The 23,968-nt window shown below is 45.9% G+C and overlaps 1 protein-coding gene across 1 annotated transcript in view; it reads left to right on the forward strand.

Moving 5' to 3' along the window:
- Positions 1 to 23,968, forward strand: part of LOC124587979 — a 183,527-nt gene that overhangs the window by 82,673 nt on the left and 76,886 nt on the right. Inside the window, exons 4-6 of the mRNA XM_047131468.1 lie at positions 4,979 to 5,178; positions 9,631 to 9,818; positions 17,565 to 17,863. Coding sequence (XP_046987424.1) covers positions 4,979 to 5,178; positions 9,631 to 9,818; positions 17,565 to 17,863 — 687 coding nt within the window. The remainder of the gene's footprint in view (positions 1 to 4,978; positions 5,179 to 9,630; positions 9,819 to 17,564; positions 17,864 to 23,968) is intronic.

The raw sequence follows: 23,968 nt of genomic DNA on the forward strand, positions 1-23,968 counted from the left end.
AAACTTATTTACGATAATAATTTGCATGTTCCGATGACAGATTTGCATTCTTATATACTGCCTAAATGAATCCTGCTGTGGCTGATGACCGCGTAAGATGAAAAAGGTACCCAGGTAGCCAAGGTCCACACAACTTTATTGCTACAGAGAAATAATATTACAGCGTTAGCAACTGAAACAGCTTCCGGGTAAAGCAACAGAAGACTCATCCTGATATACTGAATGTTGTCCCAAACACTATAACAGTTCTAGAAAAAACAAGCAGAGTACATGGTCGGCTACTACCGAGAATAACAGTTCTTGAACTACAGGCAAGTATATTGTCGGTCACTATCGAGAATAACAGTTCTTGAACTACAAGAAAGTGTATTGTCGGTCACTACCGAGGATAACAGTTCTTGAACGACAAGCAATTATATTTTCCTGTCACTATCGAGAATAACAGTTCTTGAACTACAAGCAAGTATATTATTGGTCACTACCGAGAATAACAGTTCTTCAATCTACATGAAAGGACACTGTCGATCACTACTGAGAATAGCTGCTGCGGTCAGAGTCTGTATAAGCGGCACTGGATATCTCAGGGTCTACTGGTGAGCGATCCACTTTGACGACTAGACTGGCGGCACTTCTGATGTTGACTCGAGACGTCGTCGCGGTCAAACTGGAATTAAGGAGGAGGAGATTAGGGTACAGCGCTCCGTCGACAACGAGGTCATTAGAGACGGAGCACAAGCTAGAAAACCTCACTCTGGTTGGCTGGACGTGGGTTTGAAACGTCCCCTCCCGAATGCGAGTCCAGGGTAACCACTGCGCTACCTCGTTCGGTACTGGAATTCACACTGGTTTGCGAGGTGCAGGGCGGTGTCTTGCAAGGGCCAGGAAATACAGGAAACAGCCTCGCGTCACGTGGCACGCGGCTGCGATCTAGTGACGGCTGTTTCCGGTGAATGTGGGGTCCTCAGTACTGCAGCAGCTGGGGCAGGCAAATTGAGCTGCGCCGACTTGCAGTGCCTTCATCGTGCGGCAACCTGCATCACTATGTAGTGTGGCGGGTGGCTGAATCATAAGGCATCAGACATATACCACATTCCTCTCGCCCTCGCCAGAATTGGCAGGGCCATCTCGTTGCTATGGCTTTGAAGGAGACAACATCCGAGGATATGGCACTCGTTTTCCCCATGCAGGAGACGCCGGAGTCGTCCGGAAGGAGTGGACCTGAGAACAGGAGCGCCAATGAAGGCCGATAGAAGGGCCCGGAGGGGATGCCCCAAAGAAATGAAGCCGGCATTTTGCATGAGAGGCGAAGACCCTGGAGTATGTAGTTGAGGACAATGATCAAAGACGTGTGTGATCCACTACAATTGCAGTGTGGCCGCGAGACAAAGGCACATGGCGCACTACAAAGGTGCCTGTTGTGAAGAATAATCCTCGTTTCTGAGACATTTAACAGTCACATTGCCGGACGCGGTGGCCGTGCGGTTCTGGCGCTGCAGTCCGGAGCCGCAAGGCTGCTACGGTCTCAGGTTCGAATTCTGCCTCGGGCATGGGTGTGTGTGATGTCCTTAGGTTAGTTAGGTTTAAGTAGTTCTAAGTTCTAGGGGACTTATGACCTAAGATGTTGAGTCCCATAGTGCTCAGAGCCATTTGAACCATTTGAACAGTCACATTCGGAAGGGAAGACGTCCGGGGAAAACCGTGGAGTCTGGAGGATGGAGGTGTAATTCTGACAACAGGCAGGAAAGAAGATGTAAGGAAGAGCCGCGACCCGCGCGGGATTAGCCGAGCGGTCTTGGGCGCTGCAGTCATGGACTGTGCGGCTGGTCCCGGCGGAGGTTCGAGTCCTCCCTCGGGGATGAATGTGTGTGTTTGTCCTTAGGATAATTTAGGTTAAGTAGTGTGTAGGCTTAGGGACTGATGACCTTAGCAATTAAGTCCCATAAGATATCACACACATTTGAACATTTTTGAAGAGCCGTGGCCTGATAGGACAAGGAGCAGGCAGCAGAGGCGACAGGACAGAGAGATGCTGCCACTGGATCGATTAGGTGCTGGCAGTCAGGAGGCTGCAGCTGACAGCACAAGAAACACCAGGGAGACGCCAACGGTGGATGGATGCAAGCAAGCCACCAGTGTGCTTGTCCATGGTGAGCGGGCTTGTGGTGAGTGGACTTTGCCAGTGGCGTGAGGCCAGCGGCTTGCGAATCTGCGATGTGCGGCCTTGATGCTGGAACCTGAGGAGGTACCCGGACTGGTAGCCAGAGTGCCGGCTTCGCCGGGACAAGTCACGGCAGGCGCTCGGTGTGGGGGCTGTAAGGCGTTCAGAGACGTGTCGGAGAACCTGGCCAGGAGTACGACGACAAGGCGCTGGCAGCCGATGGGGGACAGGCGCTCGAATCAACAGTGGCCACCGGGATGCGAGGTTGCTGATCGGCCAAGCCAAGCAAGAAATGCAAGAGATGAAATGGTGAAGCCAGGTCCAGAGTGTGGGAGATGACCCTGGAGAGCCTCTGACACCTCGTCGACAGCGTTGGATGGAGTTCGGAGCAGTGAGTCGCCCCTGGAAGGAAGGAGGGCCATGGTTTCTGGCAGAAGGCACAAGCGGCACTGGGCGTGGCCAGCTGGATATCTGCCGCCAGACAAGAGCGAGGAGCAGACCTGGAAGAAAGAGAGAGATGCAAGTCCAACGTCAAGAAAGGAGAACCAGGTCGCTGAAGGCGGTGAGAGCAGACGTGGCCAGGCCTTGCGGTGAAACGTCAAAGACCGTAGTATAGGAGGTGCAGGGAAGTTCTTGAGACCGCTAGATGGGCGTGAGGAAGACTGTCCGAGGACGGCGACCAGTTGGGTGCAGCGTTGGGCAGGTTCCCACTGAGAGCGGAACGCGCCACATAGAGGTACCTGTCGGAGAAGAAAGTGAGGACGTGAGATACGCGATATTTACAGTATCAAGGGAGGAGGTTCAAATGGCTCTGAGCACTATGGGACTTAACATCTGAGATCGTCAGTCCCCTAGAACTTAGAACTACTGAAACCTAACTAACCTAAGGACATCACACACATCCATGCCCGAGGCAGGATTCGAATCTGCGACCGTAGCGGTCGCGTGATTCCCGACTGTAGCGCCTAGAACCGCACGGCCACCCTGGCCGGCAAGGGAGGAGATGTGGGAAAGGAATGAGGACACTGAAGGCAGGTGTGAGAACTTGGCGACAGGTGGAATGAAGGGAGATACAACAGGAGTTGACAGTTGTGTGGTGTGTGGTCATAAGGCACCAGTCGTCATCACTGCCTTCTGCAACGCCAAAACTTTATAATTTTGCTCTTTGACGTCTTAACATTTTTTTCTTTTTAACACACAAATCTGCTGCATACAGCGACAGGGTAAGTGAAAAACATAGCTGATTTTTTGTTTTTCATTACGATTACTGATAGGGTTGTGGCAGTAGACAGTCTAAGTATTTTCTTCATGTATAGAATATTATCAACCTAGTTATCTTCTAATACGTGCTGAAGCATTTCTTTGACTTTTATGGTAGACTAATAAGCTGCCAAATGATCGTTTTCTTGGTTCCTGTGATTATAGTGTTTTTTTTAATCGTCTGTTGGTATGTGTATTGTTTAACAAGTTTTGGACGCCATAACAAAGTATATTAGGCGTTTCAAAATTCCTATTACTGGTCTCAAGGGGCTGTAGAGGGTACTTGCTAAATAAGGTTTTGGTAAGGAATCCATGCCTGGACATGTACCGTTTGCATATAACGTTAATTTAAAGATGGGATGAATTTGAAATCTCCTGCTTCACGATACGCACACAAAGTGAGTAGAGGGCGCCATCCTTAGTCCCTTTTGTAATAATGACATCACATACCAGTTTCATCCGACTAAAACAACGGGTGCAAGAAACTGGTACTTTCGCAAATAGTAGGGTTGCTCCATGGTCACGGCACACACGACATTGAAGAGGACGTCGTTCATCACATGGAAGGCAACCCGACGACGAGTACTGGAAACATTGCCTACGCCGTGTGGTCCTGTAGAGCACGGGGCTCTGAGCTCATTGTCTCCGCTCTGTGTTTACAACCAAACGTTACATTTCCAGGAATACGTTTCTTATCAAAGCTTCATCTACTAAATCCCCATTACAAACCCTACAGGCCTGCAATAGGAATTGTAAAACACCTAGTATATGGTGAATCAGAACTCCACCAACCAAATTTTGGAGGCTATACGGATATATTTTGTGATTATTATGGTATAAGGGAACCCGTGGTCTCTGGTGTCTAGTTACAGAGTAAATGCATTTCGTTTGCTTACCCTTATTTTTCCTTGTATCTGCACGCACTGAAAATAGTTGTATAACAGCGGAAACGCCCAGACTAAATGCATTTCGTTTGCTTACCCTCATGTTTCCTTGTACCTGTACGCACTGAATATAGCTGTATAACAGCGGAAACGTTATGGGCTTAGTGTATTGTGTGGATACAATCTTATTCCATTAACCAAACAGTACTTGCTGTTGACGACAGTAATGCCACTTTATTAACGCCCTCAAGGTTGCCTTCAGCAATGTTAGGTTCTGTCTGGGATTCGTTTATCCGACAGTACTGGTTAACACTGACGCACAGCAGTATGGATAACGAAGAATTGGCTTATATGTACCTCGTGTGTGGGTTCTCTGAGTGCACTGGAAGAGCGGCACAACGACGTTATGCTGAAATGTTCTCTCAGCGATCGTAACCACACTACGGTATTTCTGGTCCTGCAACTTTTGCAACCGTCAAATTTTGCACTGTTGTGCAGATATCTGTGTAATACAAAGGTAGATAGTGGTAAGGAATCAAACATTGTGAAATTATTCTGTAACATGCCACTGGGGAGTGCGGGTCGCTTGTACCAAAATACTCAGGAAGTATCCCCGACGAAATGGTGACGGGGGATTTCGGGTGCGCCACAAGAGGCGTGATGCGTGCGGTTGCAGACGCTGCAGGTGGAGGTGGGCTTCATCGCGGTGCTGTCGGTGGGCGTGGCGCTGGCGCTGACGGTGCCCCTGACGGCGCTCGGCCTCACGTGCTGCCGCCTGCTGGAGGCGCGCGCAGACGCGGGCCGCGACCTCGAGCCGTCCGCCTGCCGCCGGCGCTCGCTGCTCTGCGGCCTCTGGACCGTGCTGCTGCTCATGGCGTCAGTACCACCGCTCTCTCCATTAGCAGTGCTCTGCACGGGCACATTTAAAGTTTCAGATGACGCCTCGAAAAAGTTGTTCTGCGACCACGAATATTTGGTTTACTCCTTCTCCGCATACTGGCACATTTTCCCCAATGATGGTTACCTTGACGGAAACCTTGTATGTAGAAGTCTGCCATTCGGATGCTCAGGAAAAATTCCTCCTCGAAAATAACCGCGTCATCGTCCTTCAGTTGCCTGTCACGCATAGGGTTCCTCTCAGGATATAGCAAGAATTCACTGCTTACCATGTCGGGAGAACACAAACGCTTAGCCAAAACTTGATAGCCCAAGAAAGTAGCATTTGTGACCGTCACCTGTGCAGAACGGGACGGCGTGTTATTGTGGAGGACAGACACATCCAGACAGCTTCCCACCATTCTTCGTCTTGAAAGAAACCCGTAACCACGTCAGGAGAGATCGGTAACAGTAAAGTACCTTGGAATAATCTTGGATGAACACCTAAACTGGAAAGAACAAACAGTCACAGCTTGCCGGAAATCGCTCTCCTCCCTACATGCAATCCAAAAATTTAGAAAAATATCTCCAACCCATGTTAAACAAAAATTAGTCCAAACACTAGTCTTGCCTTACTACTGTCTTGCCTTACTACTGTGATGTCGTTCAACACGGCACAAATAGTGAAAATTCGAGATGCCTCGAGCTAGTGATGAATGCTTGCGTTAGATACGTGTGCAATATACGGTTGTGTGATCATATCAGTCCTTCATACTCCCAGCTAGGTTGGATACGCCCACATAGGGCCCGCTACCTCCACACGATGTGCTTACTTCATCGATTTCTTAGTCACTGGTGCCCCCAATACTTATCTTCTCACATTAAACCCCTATCATCATTCCACAACCGCAATACCAGATCGGATACCTCTAGCATCTTGCTGTACCTTTACATAACATAGAATCTTTCTCCGTGTCATTCTCCATCTCAGCCATACGGCTATGTAACGCGCTTCCCTGTGATCTGCGTCTTATCCAGAACCACTAAACATTCAAGAGGGAACTCAAAACTTACATATTAGGGACGGTATAGCCACCATTGTTGTGCCCCTCTCATCTTTTCCTTTCTCCTCCCCATCATAGCTTCGAATTTTACCATTCTATTTCTCTTCCTCTAACCTAGCTACCTCTTCTATATCTCTTTCACCCCATTCTATCGTCTTATGTCTCTGCTCGATGTAAATAACTCACAAGCTGGAAGAACATAACGAGAAAATTCCCAACTAGCAATAGGACTGACATTCATAAAAGAAAAATATGTTTACTTTCATATACATAGTTATTATTATTATTCATTGTTATAATTATTTTTTGATTGTTATAATTATCCTTGTACTACTGTTATAATCTCTATTTCTTTTTCTTTAACATTAATACTGTATAGCGTATGGTATGTCCATAATGTTCTGTACAAACTGAAATTCGTTCAATCTGAGTATCCCTGGTTAGGTGTAAGAGAGGGCCTTAAGGCCCTAATCTTGCCAGGTAAAATAAATGCATAAATAAATAATATGCTCCTGCGACGATTTACCTCTTAGCGCATGATCTGTTAACACAGAATCGTGGCAGGTCCAAGACACACACTGCATCGCCTTACCTAACGATGGCTGCGCCCTGGCCTTGGGCAGTAGTGCTAAATCCAAATGTTTCAACTACTTTCTTTTCTCCGTTGTCTCTGGTCACGCTGATACACCTGGCACTTATCCGTGATTATTAGGTGGATAAATAAGTCATCTGTATGGGGCTGACAGAGCTTCAATATTTCCGTTGCTGCTTCGGTTTGACTGGCATTTTAAAAGGCTGTAAAGAGTAGCTGAAACCATCGGGCGGAAACATTTGTCATGTCCAAAATGTCTCGCAAGATGTTCAAAACAGATTGAACACTGATTTGCACTTTTTCCACCACTGTCCCGATTGTGATACGCCGGACTTCGAGCAACACGCCCCCCCCCCCCCCACCCCCCCACCCCCACCCACCCCACATCTCTTGCAGTTCCCACTTAATTCTTCGTTTTTCAGGTTTGTTTGATCACATTAACAGCGTCTGCACCACTAAACTACTTTCTGATTTGACATCAGTTATTGCCAGATACCTCCACAAAGTCTATATGGTTGTTGGAGCCTTGCCACACGATACACCTGTGCCATTTTCTTTTGTTTCCTGTAGGGGTATGCTGTGGTGCTGCTGTGGAGGAACTGGACTGTGTACAAGAACTGCAGACATTTACCTATAAACAAACAAAAAATAAATACGTAACATTCCCTTTTCGGGATTGTATTTAAAATTATCGCTCGTATTAGTCACTCCAATATTTGTGCAACTGGCAACAACAAGGAAGCATGATTCGTAGCAGTCCCATGCTGCTACACGTGAAAATCTACACTGATCCTTGTTGAAATCGAGAGACTCAATGAGACAGATGGACATCTGAGAATGGCGAACATTTAAAAGTGCATCTTAAGTGCCAGGGCATCATATGCTTCAACTATGGAGGGGGCTGTACTCGTAAATTTATCGGTTCTCGAATGTGTGTCTTGGATACCTACCTGCACGGTATTGGATTTCATATTATTTGCTACGCCATTCAAGAAAATATTTTTTTGTGAACGAAGTAAAGGTACTTCGGCTTCTGTAGTTTTTCAGATTACATTTTAATTTCGTATAAAAATAATGAAGCACTATTTTTAGATTAGCACGTTTCCTTTGCTACGATTCCTCATAAGACTCTAAGGAAACTATTCGGTAAGAGGTTGATTCTTTTGCTTCCTTTATTATTTCTATTACCTTTTTTCTATTGGAATGCAGTAAAAGAATTTTTCAGAATTTAAGAGTTAAACTGAAAATCAAGAAGAACTTGTTTTCAAAATTGTGTTTTCGTAACAGTTTTTGAAAATGAGGGGAATGATTTTTAGTGTAGTTCTGTGGGGCTGTGGTAATGCTAATAAGAAGTATGTGTGAATGAAAGTTGTTTTTTAAGCACATTTTCAATGCAACGTTCTTTTTTGTATAACAAGTGAACAAACGGAGGCTGTTGTCCGAACTCTCACACTAAGAGGCAGCTGGTCATAAACGGAAACGATTACATATTCGAGAGGCAGGATCAAACAGTAGCTGTTCTCATTCTGGTCTAGGGTGCTGATGAAAAGAGACTACCCACAACGTCAAACGGGAGACCTTGTTTTCTCGACGTCAAGTCTAGAGAACACCGAGAACACGATGAATCGAGAACTTCATACTTCTCGTATCTGAGACAGCACAACTCTCAAGTCCCGTTGTGGGTGATACACACTACTAATGAATGGATATGCCCACGCACGTTCAACACCAAGCAGGTTCAGAAATAACACAACTAAAAGATCATCCTGATCTGGCAGGAGTGTGACACAAAAGTTTATTAGAACGTAAGAACCATATCGTTTATCCTAGCCATGATCATTAAGTTAGAAATACTGGTCTGTCCTGAAAGGGTATCACAGACATTGCTGGGAAATGTTCGCACGTGGACATAGTTGCTGCACTTGCGATTACTCTGCAGTTTGGATGTGGTGTGCGAGGCAGTAGGTGCTGACTGGTGGGCTGCGGACGTGGCGTAAGGCCGTCATTGTACTACGCAGTCAGTGAATGGAAATGTGATTGTGGGACCGTGTAGCGGTCGGTGTCAGGCACAGAAAATAGTGAACTGTGACCTCCTAATGTTGACTGCTGAAGAATGGCTGGGTGGTGTCCTATAAAGCCGTCCGGCGGAAAAATATCAGTAAAGCATGGTGGTGGCACGTGACTCGTGGAGGCGATATGCTAGCAGCACTGTGTGCGGCGAGAGTAGCGTCACGTGGTACCTTAATAGCTGGAGGTTGTGTGATCTCTGCGGCTGTGTTGTTGACGTGCTGGAATGTTGGCAACCCGGGGTACACCAGTGCGTGGTTGGTGACTCAGCTGTAGGCGCCAACTGAGGTTAGAGCTACAACAATATAGTGTTCGAACAGTAATTGTTCCGGCACACGGCAGTCTGAACACCAAAACATCACTAGCCCCAAAACCTTATTGGATCCTTAGCGTGGAAAAGGCTCAGTTGTGACGTTTTTTTTACATAAAAAAACTGTTTCTTTGCACCTCATTTAAACACTCAAACAAATAATTGTTAGCCCGTCTCATATCGCACGCTTACTTACTATGAATTTGTTTATGCAACACTGTATTCTCGAAGTAATGGTAACACTTCGTCTATAAACGCTCGAGAATTATTATGCAGAAACAAAACCTCTTAAGAACTTTTGAATTTCCTAACGATGTTGGTTTTGCATAGCAGAGTCACAGTTTCCTCTCTTGTGTGCCTTTCGCCTTTGTGGTGTTGGCGGCTGTGTGGTAAGCCCCGGCCGGACTGGGTGCCCGCAGCGTGGGCGTGGCGGCCATGTTCGCGAGCAACGAGCAGGTGAGCGCCGCCGTGCAGTGGTCGCCCCGCGTGCTGCACACGGCGCTGTCCGACACGGCCGCCTTCGTGCGCTCCACGCACCACCAGATCGGCTTCGTCGCCTCCAAGTCGCTCGACCAGGCACTCGCCGCCGCAGTCGAGGATCTCGACAGTGAGTACCTCCGCACAACGCCAAAGCCCGCTGCTATCTCAACTTAGGCCTTGTAGAACGAGAGTCGGCATGTAGGGCGCTTTTGCCATCCAAATCAGCTGTATCACTTTGACAGGTCACAGTAGTAATCTTATACTTACCGTCTCATCAGATATTTAGTCCAGTGGCGAGTGATTTAGTGCGACAGCTATTCAGACGTGACGAACGTTTGGATTTAAAAAATTCAAGAAATATAGTTTACTAAGAATATTTTTTGTTGAATCTCAGCCCCAGTTACACCAAAATTCCTCCACAATCGATCTCGGCCCTTGGGCAATTTTCAAATGTTTAAATCCGAACAACAGGAGCCCTCTGTTAGTTGGATTGCGACAGGCACACTTCAACTTGTGCATTCCAACTGACAGAGAGGCTCCTGAATGAGTCCCAAGTTCGATTCTCTTTCCGGCACACAGTTTTAATCTGCCAGGAAGTTTCAGAGAGGCTCTCTTGCTCGATTTTGAACATTTGAAAATTGCCCAAACCCGTCCTCGGTCGTGGAGGATTGTTGGTGCAGCTGGTGATGCTATTCAATAAAAATATCACTGTCAGTTTCAGATCTCCTACGTCTAAAAAAAAGTTGAATGAAATAACAAAATAAAATCATGTCATTTACAATACTGAAGCTTACTTTGTTTTTCTTCATAATCACCTCCGCTATTTAAGCTTTGTCACTTCGCTCTACTAGATTTATCATGTCGAAGCCACTGCCACCAGTCCAGTATAAACCAGTTGATCATTGCACTCTTCACCTCAGCATCACTTCCAAAACGTTTTCTGCAAGGAACGCATCACACTTTGCTGGGAGGAAGGTCCAAATTGGAGGACGGTTGGTGAAACATTTCCCATCCAAAGTGAGACAGCACCTATCTGGTTGCAATAGTAGTGTTAGCTCGAGCATTGTCATGACCAAACACAATACTGCAAGAAAGAGTTCCACACTTACGATTTTGAATTTCTCGCCGAAGTTTTCTTCGATTTGCACCGATCATAGTGACTTTGGCAGAAAACCTGCCTTGACAGTGGCGTTACCATCGCTAAAAATAGTCACCGTGAGTTTTCGAGTTACAGGGTTTGAATTTTCGCTGGTTTTTAGGTGACTGTGCGATTGTGCCATTCGAGTGGTTGCCACCTGATGTCTGAAGTGAGTCAAGACAGCCATGTTTCATCGCCAGTAACAATTCGATGAAGAAAGGCACGCCCATTTGAGTGATAAAGCGACAAAAATGTCAGTGGTGTAGCGTTCTCTGAGTTTTGTTCGTGGAGTCATCGTGCTTAAATTTTGCCGTTGCAAAGATTTTCGGACAGAATTTCACTAAGGGAAGAACGATAAACATATGGGAAAGAGACGTGTAACTCGGCTAGGGTTACACGTCTGTCATTTCCTTCAGCTGAAGGTAATTTTCAGCAGGTTTCAACTTTCGATTATTGAAAAATGGGATAACACCTCTTATCTCTTGCATTTAAACGTTAACAACTTCTTTAGACTGGCATTCACTCAAAACTAAGACAAAATGTCGTGGAAACAACGCGCCCTCGGATGTAACCTGATATCACTCTGAGCAGCGGAAATCCACGATAGGTCATTACTTTCTGTGTTACCCTCGTAACAAACACGCAGACCAAATTATATATCGGAGCAATTTAATAATATGTGTAGTGGTCAGCGATTTGGAAAAATTTCGGAATTTAATTCTGTATGGCTGGACGGAAATTTTAACACTACTCCTTCTGAACATGAGTCTAGCATCTTAACCAATATACGATCTCGCTCAGAAATGTAAAACACATTACACCACTAGCAAAGAGTCTGTAATAACTTCCGTCCTACGTGCTTATATTTTAACAGAATATAGTGATAATTAAGTTGATTATTTGTAGCAATACATTATATTTCGTTATTAAATAAAAATAACTCGTATGAATTATATTATTTAGCTTTACAAGTAACAGTCTCCTTACTGCACAGTGTTACATGTTGTCTGAGGCATATCATTAAAGGAAAAATGTTATGCTACTCACCAGAATATGACTGGAATTACAATGACATCGTCTATACAACTGATTTAAAATATCGACTATTGAGCAGTAAGACTGTTTTCTCATCAGATTCAACGCACACTTCGAGATATCGTACTAGGGACATCTCGGTATTTAAACCCACTTCGAAATATAATCACCAGGAGCAATAATAATGACTGCTTTTCCTTTTATTTGTTGTTCCATTCTATTTCAAGACGGATGGGTCTTGAGACGGATGAAATGGGGAGAACATTCTGCTGTCTGGTTGTACATGTCAGTTCTTCAGACATTTAAGGACATTACTTATGTCACCAACCGATAAGACGTAAGATTCGAATATGTAAGAGAGGAAGTAACAAGCCGTAAATAACTCGCTGAGTGGTGGCGCAATTTTCCAAAAGCAAGTGAATTATAAAAGTACTGGTGCACCATGGAAATTACTAGGAACAGATATCGCAGAACGACAATAAATATCTTCTGGTTGATGAAATATGACAGTACTTACAGGAACCCCGGATTGCCACAGGGAATATGTAAAGTGAGGAAGGAGAGTGTTGTAAATCGAGGAAGAAAAGTAAGCAGGACTGCGAAAATAAACAGCGTGAAAGAGATGTAGAGAGTGATGGATAAAGTGCATTGTAAGAAGACTCTGGAAAGGTAACTAATGAAAGATACAGAATCGAAATAATGTTAAAGAAGTCATTCAGTATTAACTAAGATTTCTTGTCACTGCTCTTTTGCTAACAGACTTGTGGTTAGAAGATCTACGTGGACAAAGACAGAAGTGAAAATGTCTGCTGGCTAACATTGGTAGAGAATGGGAAACAATACGTGTTAATGTCTTTCGACTTATACAAATCGAGCTGCTGGCCTGAAGGCTTGCACTCTTACAGCAACTTGTGTATTACTATTCAAAACAACATACTGTACTGTTAAACCGAACAATGAAAGCCACAGATTATAAAAAGCAACCCTCTTAGCACTTAATGAAACTACAAATACTTATAGTTTTGGTATTATAATCTTACGAAGATTTCTCTTGCTCTAAACTTAGAAGAACCTTACAGAATCCAGTGTGCTGTTAAAGCATGTGGGGAAGCATGAATTCAGAAACAACTTGTGTTCCTAAAATCACACCTCAGATACCTGATATCACCAATCAAACTACTGAAGGGAACAGAACTGTAGTTGATAACTACCCTAGAAATATACGATAGCGTTACCATGGTGCATCAACTGAATGAGACTCAGTTTCTGATAAAAGAAGTAAATCAGAGACAAGGAATAGGGCGTTAAGTGTTTAGGAGTCTTTTCTAAAATATTTGAAGTGTAGCCTTCTAGGCAGTGAAACGTGGACGAAGAAGAGACTAGAAACATTTGAGTTATGGTACTACAGAAGAAAGCTGAAGAGTAGAAGAGGCGCAGATCGAATAAGTGCTGAGAATGTACTGAATCAGGATGGGTAGAAATGCCACAAGTCGGCTAAAAGAAGGGATAACTATATAGGACTATTCCTGGGAATGTAGTAACAGTCAATTTGGTAATGGAAAGAAGTGTGGAGGGTAAAAAATGTAGCGGTAGGCTAAGGCTTGACTAACGTAAGCAGGATCTAGTGAGCGTAGGTTGTAGTAGCAACGGACAGATGGATAGGCTTTCACAATATAGACCAGCATAGAGAGAGGCACCAAAATAACCTTCGTGCTGAAGACCGCAATAAACAGATAGCGGGATGAGCTGTCTGTCTAATTATCGCAACCTAGAAGCAGCTAGCAATATCTTTGCGTATTTTGTAGCAAAATACACTACACTACAAAATAAAAATATCACTTTTTCGAAATCACGTAATTTCCCCCATTCTCACGCATAAGTTTGAAATTTGGCTCATAGCTTCTTACAGCCATTCTCTCTAATGGTGCAAAAGCCTGACGCCCTGTGACGTCATCCTCGGGCTCGTTTCAGGCAATAAGATATTGAAAGTTCAGAAGTTCATGTGAGCTATAAGGTGGGTTAATGATGTCACTCTGACACCAAATTTCACCACAATTCTGACCAATGCCACCGTGGATGCGTCACACGTTACGAAGGTCGTCACACGCCCTCTTGTTCACATTTCACCCCTTCTTTTGATGGCTCTACGATGGAGGTCAGAACTGCGACAACCATCGTTGCTGATTTCTTACGGGTCGCCGACGAAAACATTTCAGACGCACCGCCGCTCAGAATAGACACGAAAAAGGTCTGAGGGGTGGCGTAAAGAGAGTCAATGAAACCAAACCTTTTCGTGCAAGTACGAGCTGCAGCCCCACTAAACGTGATCTGGCGTCTTTGGAGTGTAATGAAACCGCAATTTTAGTTTCGGTATACAGTGTGGAACCACCAGGAGCCGTCCAAAACCGTTCGAAGAAATTTGAACGTCATCCGAAGCAGAAAAAGGTATTTATGCTTTTACACCCCTCTTGTTTCGCGCCCTTCTGTGGCGTCATCACGGCGGGCGCACACAACATTTGCATGTGCCTGAATAAAACGGTAATGGGTTCGTCTAAGAATTCCCCCCTCCCCCCCCCCCCCCCCCCTCCAAATTCGGTAATACCCTCGGTGCTGCCCACACACCTTCTCAGAAATTTCGCCAAACATTCACCCTCGCAGCTTGCTTGGCGCCTGCAACCCCTTCCACACCCCCTAGGTGGGGTTTGCCTGCCTTCAAGCTCTAGAGCAGCCACGAGGCTGAATATGTGTTAGAGTTTCTGACAGATACATTTGTAACGTGCTCAATGGAGTTGCTTGTGTGGCACATAGGGTGTTGCCGATCGGAGGGGTCTTTTATGGACCAATTGCCGTTTTCTTCACGCACATATTAATATTTCAGCTTCCCCTCCCCCCCCCCCTCCCCTCCTCGCCGGTGATAACATCACGGAAGGAAGTGGAACAGGAAGATTGGAAAGCATAAACGACTTTTATTGCTTCGGATCACGTTCAGATTTCGTCGAACGGTTTTGAAAGGCTCGTTATGGTTGAAATGGGCAGGGGGTGACAGCAGTGTCGAATATTTTCAAGAACGCCATTCTGCTGCTTATCGCACTACGAACTGTCGTTTTCGACCGTGAAATATCGGCCTCCGTCGTAGAGGGATCAAAAGAAAGGGTGAAATGTGGGTAATAGGGGGTGTGACGCTACCTAGTGACACGTCCAGGGTGACATTGGGCAGAATTGTGGTAAATATGGTACCAATATGACACCATTAACCCACCTTACAGCTCACATGAACTTGTCAGCTATGGCCTTTATTTTGCATGGTCAACACCTTGCTATTTGAAAGGAGCCCGAGGGAGACGTCACAGGCCGCCACGCTTTCGCACCATTACAGAGGAAGGCTGTAGGCAGCTTTGAGGGAAATTTCAGACTTATGCGTGGGAATGGGAGGCAATTATGTGATATCTAAAAAGTGATCCTTTAAATTTGTTGCCAGAGTATTTTTCTCAATATAGGCTCTAGCACATGTCACTTTTGATGTATATGTTGTATATATGGTGGCACTCACTGCAAACATTCTTCCACTGAATGAAATTTACGAATAAAAATCGCACATGAGGAACCGCCCCTGCAGTGGTAATTACATACCTATAAAGTAACTGTGCTGTTAATAGCCATGTAAATATATGCAATGTTACACTGAAGCGCCAAAGAAACTGGTATAGGCGTGCGTATTCAAATACAGAGATACGTAAACAGGCAGAATACGGCGCTGCGGTCGGCAACGCCTATATAAGACAAAAAGTGTGTGGCACAGTTGTTAGATCTGTTACTGCTGCTAGAATGGCAGGTTATCAAGATTTGAGTTTGAATGTGGTGTTGTAGTCGGCACACGAGTGATGGGACACAACAGCTTCGAGGTAGCGATGAAGTGGGGATTTTCCCGTACGACTATTTCACGAGTGTGCCGTGAATATTAGAAATCCGGTAAAACATCAAATCTTCGACATCGCATCGTCCGGAAAAAGATCCTGCAAGGACGGCACCAACGACTACTGGAGAGAATCGTTCAACGTGACAAAGTGCAATCCTTCTGCAAATTGCAGCAGATTTCAATGCTGGGCCATCAACAAGTGTCAGCGTGCGAACCATTGAACGAAACATCATCGATATGGGCTTTCAGAGGCGAAGGCCCACTCGTGTACCTCTCGATAACTCCACGACACAAAGCTTTACGTCTCGCCTGGGTCAGTCAATGCCGGCCGGAGTGGCCGAGCGGTTCTAGGCGCTACAGTCTGGAGCCGCGCGACCGCTACGGTCGCAGGTTCGAATCCTGCCTCGGGCATGGATGTGTGTGTTGCCCTTAGGTTAGTTAGGTTTAAGTAGTTCTAAGTTCTAGGGGACTAATGACCTCAGAAGTTAAGTCCCACAGTGCTCAAAGCCACTTGAACCATTTTGGTCCGTCAACACCGACATTGGACGTTTGATGATTCGAAACACGTTGCCTGTTCGGACGAGTCTCGTTTCAAATTGTATCGAGCGGATGGACGTGTATGGGTATGAAACAACCTCATGAATCCATAGACCCTCCTTATCAGCAGGGAACTGTTCACGCTGGTGAAGGCTCTGTAATGCTGTGGGGCGTGTGCAGTTGGAGTGATATATTGCTGTGGGACCCACGATACCTCTAGCTGGGACTCTGACAGATGACACGTCCATAGGCATCCTGTCTGATCACCTGCAAACATTCATGTCCATTGTGCATTCCGACGGACTTGGGCAATTCCAGCAGGACAACGGGACACCCCACACGTCCAGAACTGCTCTTCTGAGTTTAAACACTTCCGCTGCCCACCAAGCCAAAATTATCGAACATATCTCTGCTGCCTTGCAACGTGTTGTTCATAAGAGATCTCCATCCCCTCGTACTCTTATGGATTTGTAGAGAGCCTTGCGGGATTGGTTCAAATGGTTCAAATGGCTCTGAGCACTATGGGACTTAACATCTGTGGTCATTAGTCCCCTAGAACTTGGAACTACTTAAACCTAACTAACCTAAGGACATCATACACATCCATGCCTGAGGCAGGATTCGAACCTGCAACCGTAGCAATCACGCGGTTCCAGACTGAAGCGCCTAGAACCACACGGCCACACCGGCCGGCCCTGCAGGATTCATGGTGTCAGTTCCCTCCAGCACCGCTTCAGACATTAGTGTTGCGGCCCTTCTCCATATTCGCGGGGCCATGTTCGCGGGGCCATGTTCGCGATATTAGGCAGGTGTACCAGTTTCTTTGGCTCTTCAGTATATGAGTCCTATTCCTGAAGACACGATTTGCAAATTACTTCGGCACTTGACGCTAATCACTGTTACACACTTTGTTTCATTGGGGTGTAGTGTGGTATCATGATTAGAAAGAGTGAGTAAACCTCGCCCTTGTAAACTTTCATTTCACCTATGGTTTGTCTTAAATTATTGTGTTGGATAGTAAAATCTGTGGCATTATCCGTAGAAGACATAAAACTCTTTGGGATAATATGAGTTCCTTCCTGAACCGACAACAGGTAAGTAATTATGTACTACTGATTTAGAATGCATTGACTGCATCGAGCCAGACTGCGGACTGAAGACCACTGGTGCACTGTACCCGCGCTTTGCTTAAGTTCAGTGCTGTATTGTGTGAGAGGGCGGAGTTGTACGCAGCGCGGTGCCTGCAGGCGCGGACGCGCTGCTGGGCGCGCCGATCCAGCGCGAGCTGTCGCGCGAGACGGGCGTGGACGTGGCGCTGGACGCGCTGTCCGACGTGTCTGCGGCGGCGGAGGGCGCGAGCCAGCGGGCGGCCGCCGTGCTGGAGCAGGCGGCGCAGGCGCGCGGCCTGGCGCTGGTGGCGCGCGAGCGCCTCGCAGACCTGCGCTACCAGCTGGACGCGGCGCGCCGCCAGTGCGCCGCCAGGGACCGCCCGCTCTGCGACACCGTCGACGCCGTCGGCCTCGACGTCTCCGTGCGGCTCGAGGCGGTCAGTGGCGCACCCTGCAGCTGGCGTCAGGGACGTGGTGCACTGTCTCATTCGGAGAAGCAGTGGGAAGGAAACGTGCATCTTTTTTTTTGAAGAGATTTTACAGAAACCACGAACACCTAAACCAGTATTGAACTGAAATAAACGAGCGCCCGATCATTTTTTTTTCTGTATTGTTATTTTTAAACCAGTGACAGGCAGGCCATCAGCGGCATAATACGCCCCTCTTTGGTCACAGAGAACACAAAAGATACATATAAAGACAATTAGAGAAAAATTCCGGTGGACATATAACGGAGACATACACTTTTAAAATACATGGAGCCGTTCAGGGGCGTAGAGTCCAAGATAAAATTTATTCAGACACTTGGACACACACAGAGACGAAAATTGTCACACGCGGACGTAGGAGCACAAAACGAATAACACTGAACCACTTGAGCACAAAGGACGGCACACACAGAAACACGAGCCATTGATCTCCGGCGCGCGAACGTTCACTAACCGTGTACGAGTCCAGGGACCTGCCAAGAGAGGATGAGGGGGGGGGTGGGGGAGAGGGAGAGGGGAGAGCAGAGATGCCTTGGAGAGATAGGGGTGGAGGGAGGAAGAGGGAGGGGAAGCCCGGGGAAGAGGGGTGGAGGAAGCGGGGTGGGGGGGAAAAGGAGAGAGATGGGAGGGAGGGTGCCTAAAGGAAAAGACACAGGAAGTGGGAGGGGAGGATTAAAGTTGATAGGAGGGGTAGATGGAGGGGAGGAGGACATCATCAGGGCGGGGGGGGGGGCTGGCGGAAGCCACCTTGGGAGAGGGTAAGGAGGGTGGAGAGATGGAGGCCGCGTGGGACGTGGGAATACAGGCGCGGCAGCAGGCGGGGGTGGGAGAGGATGGGTGAGACAAGCGGGTGAAGACGATCGAGTTTACGGGAGGTGTATAGGATCCGTATCCTTTCAAGAAAAAGGAGGAGGTGGGGCAACGGAATGAGGTCGTACAGGATCCCCGTGGGGGAGGGGAGACGGATGTGTTAGGCGAGGGAGAGACTATGGCGTTCAAGGATCTGAAGGGATTTATAAAAGGTAGAGGGGGGCGGAGATCCAGGCCGGATGGGCGTAACAAAGGATAGGGCGGATGAGGGATTTATAGGTGTGGAGTATGGTGTAGGGGTCCAGACCCCACGTACGGCCGGACAGGAGCTTGAGGAGACAGAGTCGGGAGTGTGGCTTGGCTTGGATTGTCTGGAGATGGGGCGTCCAGGAGCGGCGACGGTAGAGGGTGACGCCAAGGTGCTTAAGGGTGGGGGTGAGGGCGATAGGACGGCCATAGATGGTTAGATAGAAATCGAGGAGGCGGAAGGAAAGGGTGGTTTTGCCTACAATGATCGCCTGGGTTTTGGCCGCTCGGTCACAGTTATTTTTAGTTTTATTGACCAGGTTTCAACACTTCTAAGAGTGCCTTCATCAGATTTAAAACAATTAAAATAGCCTATAACATATTTATAGGAAAAGACATTTTTATATAAAAAAGTGTAAATACTGGCTAACAATAAAAGGCAGAGGCGGCACTTACATGTCACATATCAAATAATTAACAGGCCAGAAGGGCTTTAGTCACAAAATAATAAAAAGGAATGCGTGAATGGGAGCCACTATGGGCTGGTTGCACCTGTACAGCCACAGGTTGCAAGTTGTACCTGCGGCTACTAGATGGCACTCTCGAAGCAATGTCATGTTCACCCACCCGCACTTGTTAACGCGGGCGCCTCAGTCCGTTGCTGCCTGTGGTTGGACACGTACGACCGCCCGCCCGGTTGGCCGTGCGGTCTAAGGCGGGAGGGAGCGCCTGGTCCCCGGCACGAATCCGCCCGGCGGACTTGTGTCGAGGTCCGGTGAACCGGCCGGTCTGTGGATGGTTTTTAGGTGGTTTTCCATCTGCCTCGGCGAATGCGGGCTCGTTCCCCTTATTCCTTCTCAGTTACACTATGTCGGCGATTGCTGCGCAAACAAGTTCTCCACGTACGCGTACACCGACATTCCTCTACCATGCAAACATAGGGATTACATTCGTCTGGTGTGAGACGTTCCCTGGGGGTGGGGGTGGGGGGGGGGGGCGGGTCCACCGTGGGCCGAACCCCACAGTAACCCAGGGTTCGGTGTGGGGCGGCGGAGGGGTGAAGTGAACTGCCGTAGTCGTCGTGGGGTTGTGGACCACTGCGGCTGCGGCTGGGACGGAGCCTCTCCGTCGTTTCTAGGTCCCCGGTTAACATACATACATACAGGTACGACCGGCCCATAGTGGCTCACTTTCACGCACTCCTTTTTATTATTTTGAGACTAAAGCACTTCAGGCCTGTTAATTATTTTATACGTGACATGTAAGTACTGCCTCTGTCTTTTATTGTTAGTCAGTACTTATCTTTTTTATATAGAAATGTCTTTTCCTACAAATTTGTAACTATGTTATAGGCCATTTTAATTGCTTTAATTCTGATGAAGGCACTCTTGGAAGTGTTGAAACCTGGTCAATAAGACTAAAAATAACTGTGACCGAGGGCTCATTTGCTTCAATTTAATTTAGAAACGGTCATTGAACCAAGCAGCCATGTTTAAGACTTTGCTAAACCAGTATGTCTGGAGGTCGATTTGAATCCGGTTCTTCCCAAATACTGTCTTGTAACTGTTGAGGTAATCAATTTCACAGCCCGGTATTGGGCACGGTCGTCGCTCTGACCAACTTTTATCGCTGGGAAAGATCCCCAGAGCTGATTTGATAGCAGCCTAAGTGGAATTAGCGCAATCCTCGAGGGACTGTAAAGATAAATAGTCCGCACCCCTATCTGTGACTGAACTCAGCACCTCCAGGGCCGAAGCGTAGGGCACCACTCGCCAGACCATCTGAACTAATTACGCTGCTGTCAAAACCGTCACGGATATTATCGAACTACACATGCCTCGAATCATAAATATCTACAACGTTGTGTGAATGTTAACTGACGCGGTACTGTCCAATAGGTCATTATCCAAATAAACTAGGAGAGCAACTACACTTCTAACAAACACAACAATTAAGTAATTTTTAAATGTTCTAAAGCTGCCATGTTAACAACGTAGCGGACGAAAATACTTGAATCTGCTCAATAATGTCAAAATCAGATTCACGACATATATCCTTTTTCAGTTGCTGTCGCTTTGATATTTGCATGACAAATCGGCACTCAATGATAAATAACAAAATCTTGGCCCCAAGTTTTAATTCATTTTCCCTTATAGAGGTACAGCTACGCGATAATATTTTGTCCAGCACTCATTGTAAGAGGAACGTTTATATTACGGAATCTGAGGATGTGCCGAAGATTTGCTGTCGACTCTCGTATTTATTGCTGGGTGCTGAACAAAGGATAATCGCATATCTCTACAATAAATTTGTATCTAATGTCTATATCACAAATGAACTACAGCGTAGTCCGCGGCTCGTGGTCTTGCGCTTCCCGCACACGGGGTCCCGGGTTCGATTCCCGACGGGGTCAGGGACTTTCTCTGCCTCGAGATGACTGGGTGTTGTGTGTCTTTCATCATTATTTCATCCTCATTCACTCGCAAGTCGCCGTAGTGGCGTTAAAGAACTTGTGGAGCGGCGGCCGAACCGCCTCGCGAGGGGTCTCCCGGCCACCAATGCCATACGCTCATAATTGCAGCGTACTTATTGTGGAACATAGGGAAATAAACACTCCGCAAAACCCACTATATTTTGTGGATGCCGATACATGGCCTATGCGAAAAAGGCATACTAGGAGGAACCCCGAATTCCTTTCATCTGTTCACAGACATGTTTCCCTTACTCGCCCAACAGACACGCCAGTACCTTGCCAGTGTGTGCGTCTCTGTCTCTCTCTCTCTCTCTCTCTCTCTCTCTCTCTCTCTATATATATATATATATATATATATATATATATATATATATATATATATATATATATGTATATATATGTGTGTGTGTGTGTGTTGTGTGTGTGTCTTGTAGGAAAGTAGGAAACAAAGGAGGCGTCAACATGCCAAGGAAATTCACTGGCCATATGTTCCGTGAGATCGAGATGGAGATAAATTTTCAACTTTCCTTACAAAAAGGGAAGATGTGCATTAGAAGTAAGATACTGACATCTTTCAGGTAATCCTACAGTTTGGGAGCTCTTCCTGAAGAGTATCCACAGGAAGTTAGGAGTTACGTGCAGTGCTCAGTGTCTGCATATGCGCTGCCGTGTTGAACTCGTACGAGGACAAAGTTGTAGAAAGTGTGCCTGCGGTGCAGTGTGTACTGCTGCGCCGTGGGCAGGAATCAGAGGCAGCTTTATATTTTTCCACCTACCGCTGATAATCGGCTCCCTTCACCAGGACGATGAGCTGCGTTCTTCAGACAGGGCCTGTCATCAGCAACCTGCCCGTATATCACGATTTTCTGACTCGCTATAAAAAGAAATATTAATTTTTCTGCGAGATATCGTGAAGCTGTTCCTTTTTCAAAATAACCACAATTAGTTGCTTAACTTTCAATATCAATGAAATTCTCCAACAGCCGTGTAACTAAGATGCTATTTTATTTTGTTTTGACTACGACAGATGCATGATAATGGCATATGGTGCCATACAGTGCATCTCTCAAAACACACGATAATGCCATACAGTGCCATATGTCCATGGATTTCGTGAATTCAAACCGCTTCACAAGTGGTTTATTCGAAGACTTGGTAACAACCAAGTCTTTGAATGAAGCACTTGTTAAATGGTTGCTACCAAATCTTCGAATGAAGCACTTGTTAAACGGCTTGAATTCACGAAATCCAGGGATGTATGCCTCTTTATGGCATTATCGTGTATTTTGAGAGATGCATATGGGGCCTGAAGATGGCATAGTGGAATACCGAAACTGGTTGTCGTCGTCAATATAAAATAACATCTTAGTTGCACGGCTGCTGGAGAATTTAATTGATATTGACAATTACTTAACCAGCTGATGTCCCCTGTCCATGAGGGATCAATAGAGATTAGCTGTTTAAGTAAATGTACTTATACTGTGTTGTTCACGAAAACAGCAATATAAAACATTGCTACCAACTCCGTGCCAAACAGTAGTTTTGCATCGTCAGACTCAATACAATTCAAAACATAGTTCTCTTGCACGAGAAACTTTGCTAAGGTCATTTACAAAATGCATATATAGGAGTAACTCGAATCTGTATTGGCTACGCAAAGTTACTAATCCTTTACAAACCAAACATAGAATTTTATGGAAATTACCCTTTTTGAAAAATAATTGAACTGCAGCTATTAATACTTTTTAACTGTCTGAAGAGCAGGAGTAAAAATATTCCTCTCACTACATAAATTCTGGCTGCTCTACGGTACCCTTTCGTGCGTTGTATGTAACTCTCTTCATGCACTGGAAAATATTAAAATACATTCATGCATAATATTAACAACACTTTATTCATGCCTTACATTCAGTCTCTCATATACTCTGTTGACTCTGTAAGTATTTGATATTAAGTATAATGACTTCATACACAGATTTACGTATTGAAATAATTACCAGATGGACTGTTACAACAGAAAGTTGTTCCTGAGCTATTGAGTAATAAAATGTTTATCACAAATCTCCGTGAGATATCTGCATTATTCTATTGCAGCACTGATACCAAGAATTTATTTGATGTACAAAACATGGGAAATATGTATTTGAGATATATTTGAATAATTCAGTAATAATTGGCGTCACGGATTAGAGATTTTTAATAAGAGTTATTATTGTTACTTAAAATCTTGTGGTAAAATTTCATGATAATCAGAACAGTATGACGGGTGAAAAAATTAATGAAGACGTACATGATACATTGACCTTAGAAATGGCACGTTAGCTCGTTATAGGCACCCAGTCAGACCATCTGTAGCTTTTTGTTGTGTGAGAACGAGTTCCCTTGTCTGGTATGACACTGTAGGATGCAAGGCGCTCTGTATCGCATCTGAGTGAACAATTATTGTTGCTTCAACTCGCGCAAGACAGTTGTTAATGGTAAGGAGTGTATTCCATCTCCTATAGATCAAAATCACATCTCACCCT

Source organism: Schistocerca americana, chromosome 1 (genome assembly GCF_021461395.2).
Source record: "Schistocerca americana isolate TAMUIC-IGC-003095 chromosome 1, iqSchAmer2.1, whole genome shotgun sequence".
Taxonomy (NCBI): domain Eukaryota; kingdom Metazoa; phylum Arthropoda; class Insecta; order Orthoptera; family Acrididae; genus Schistocerca; species Schistocerca americana.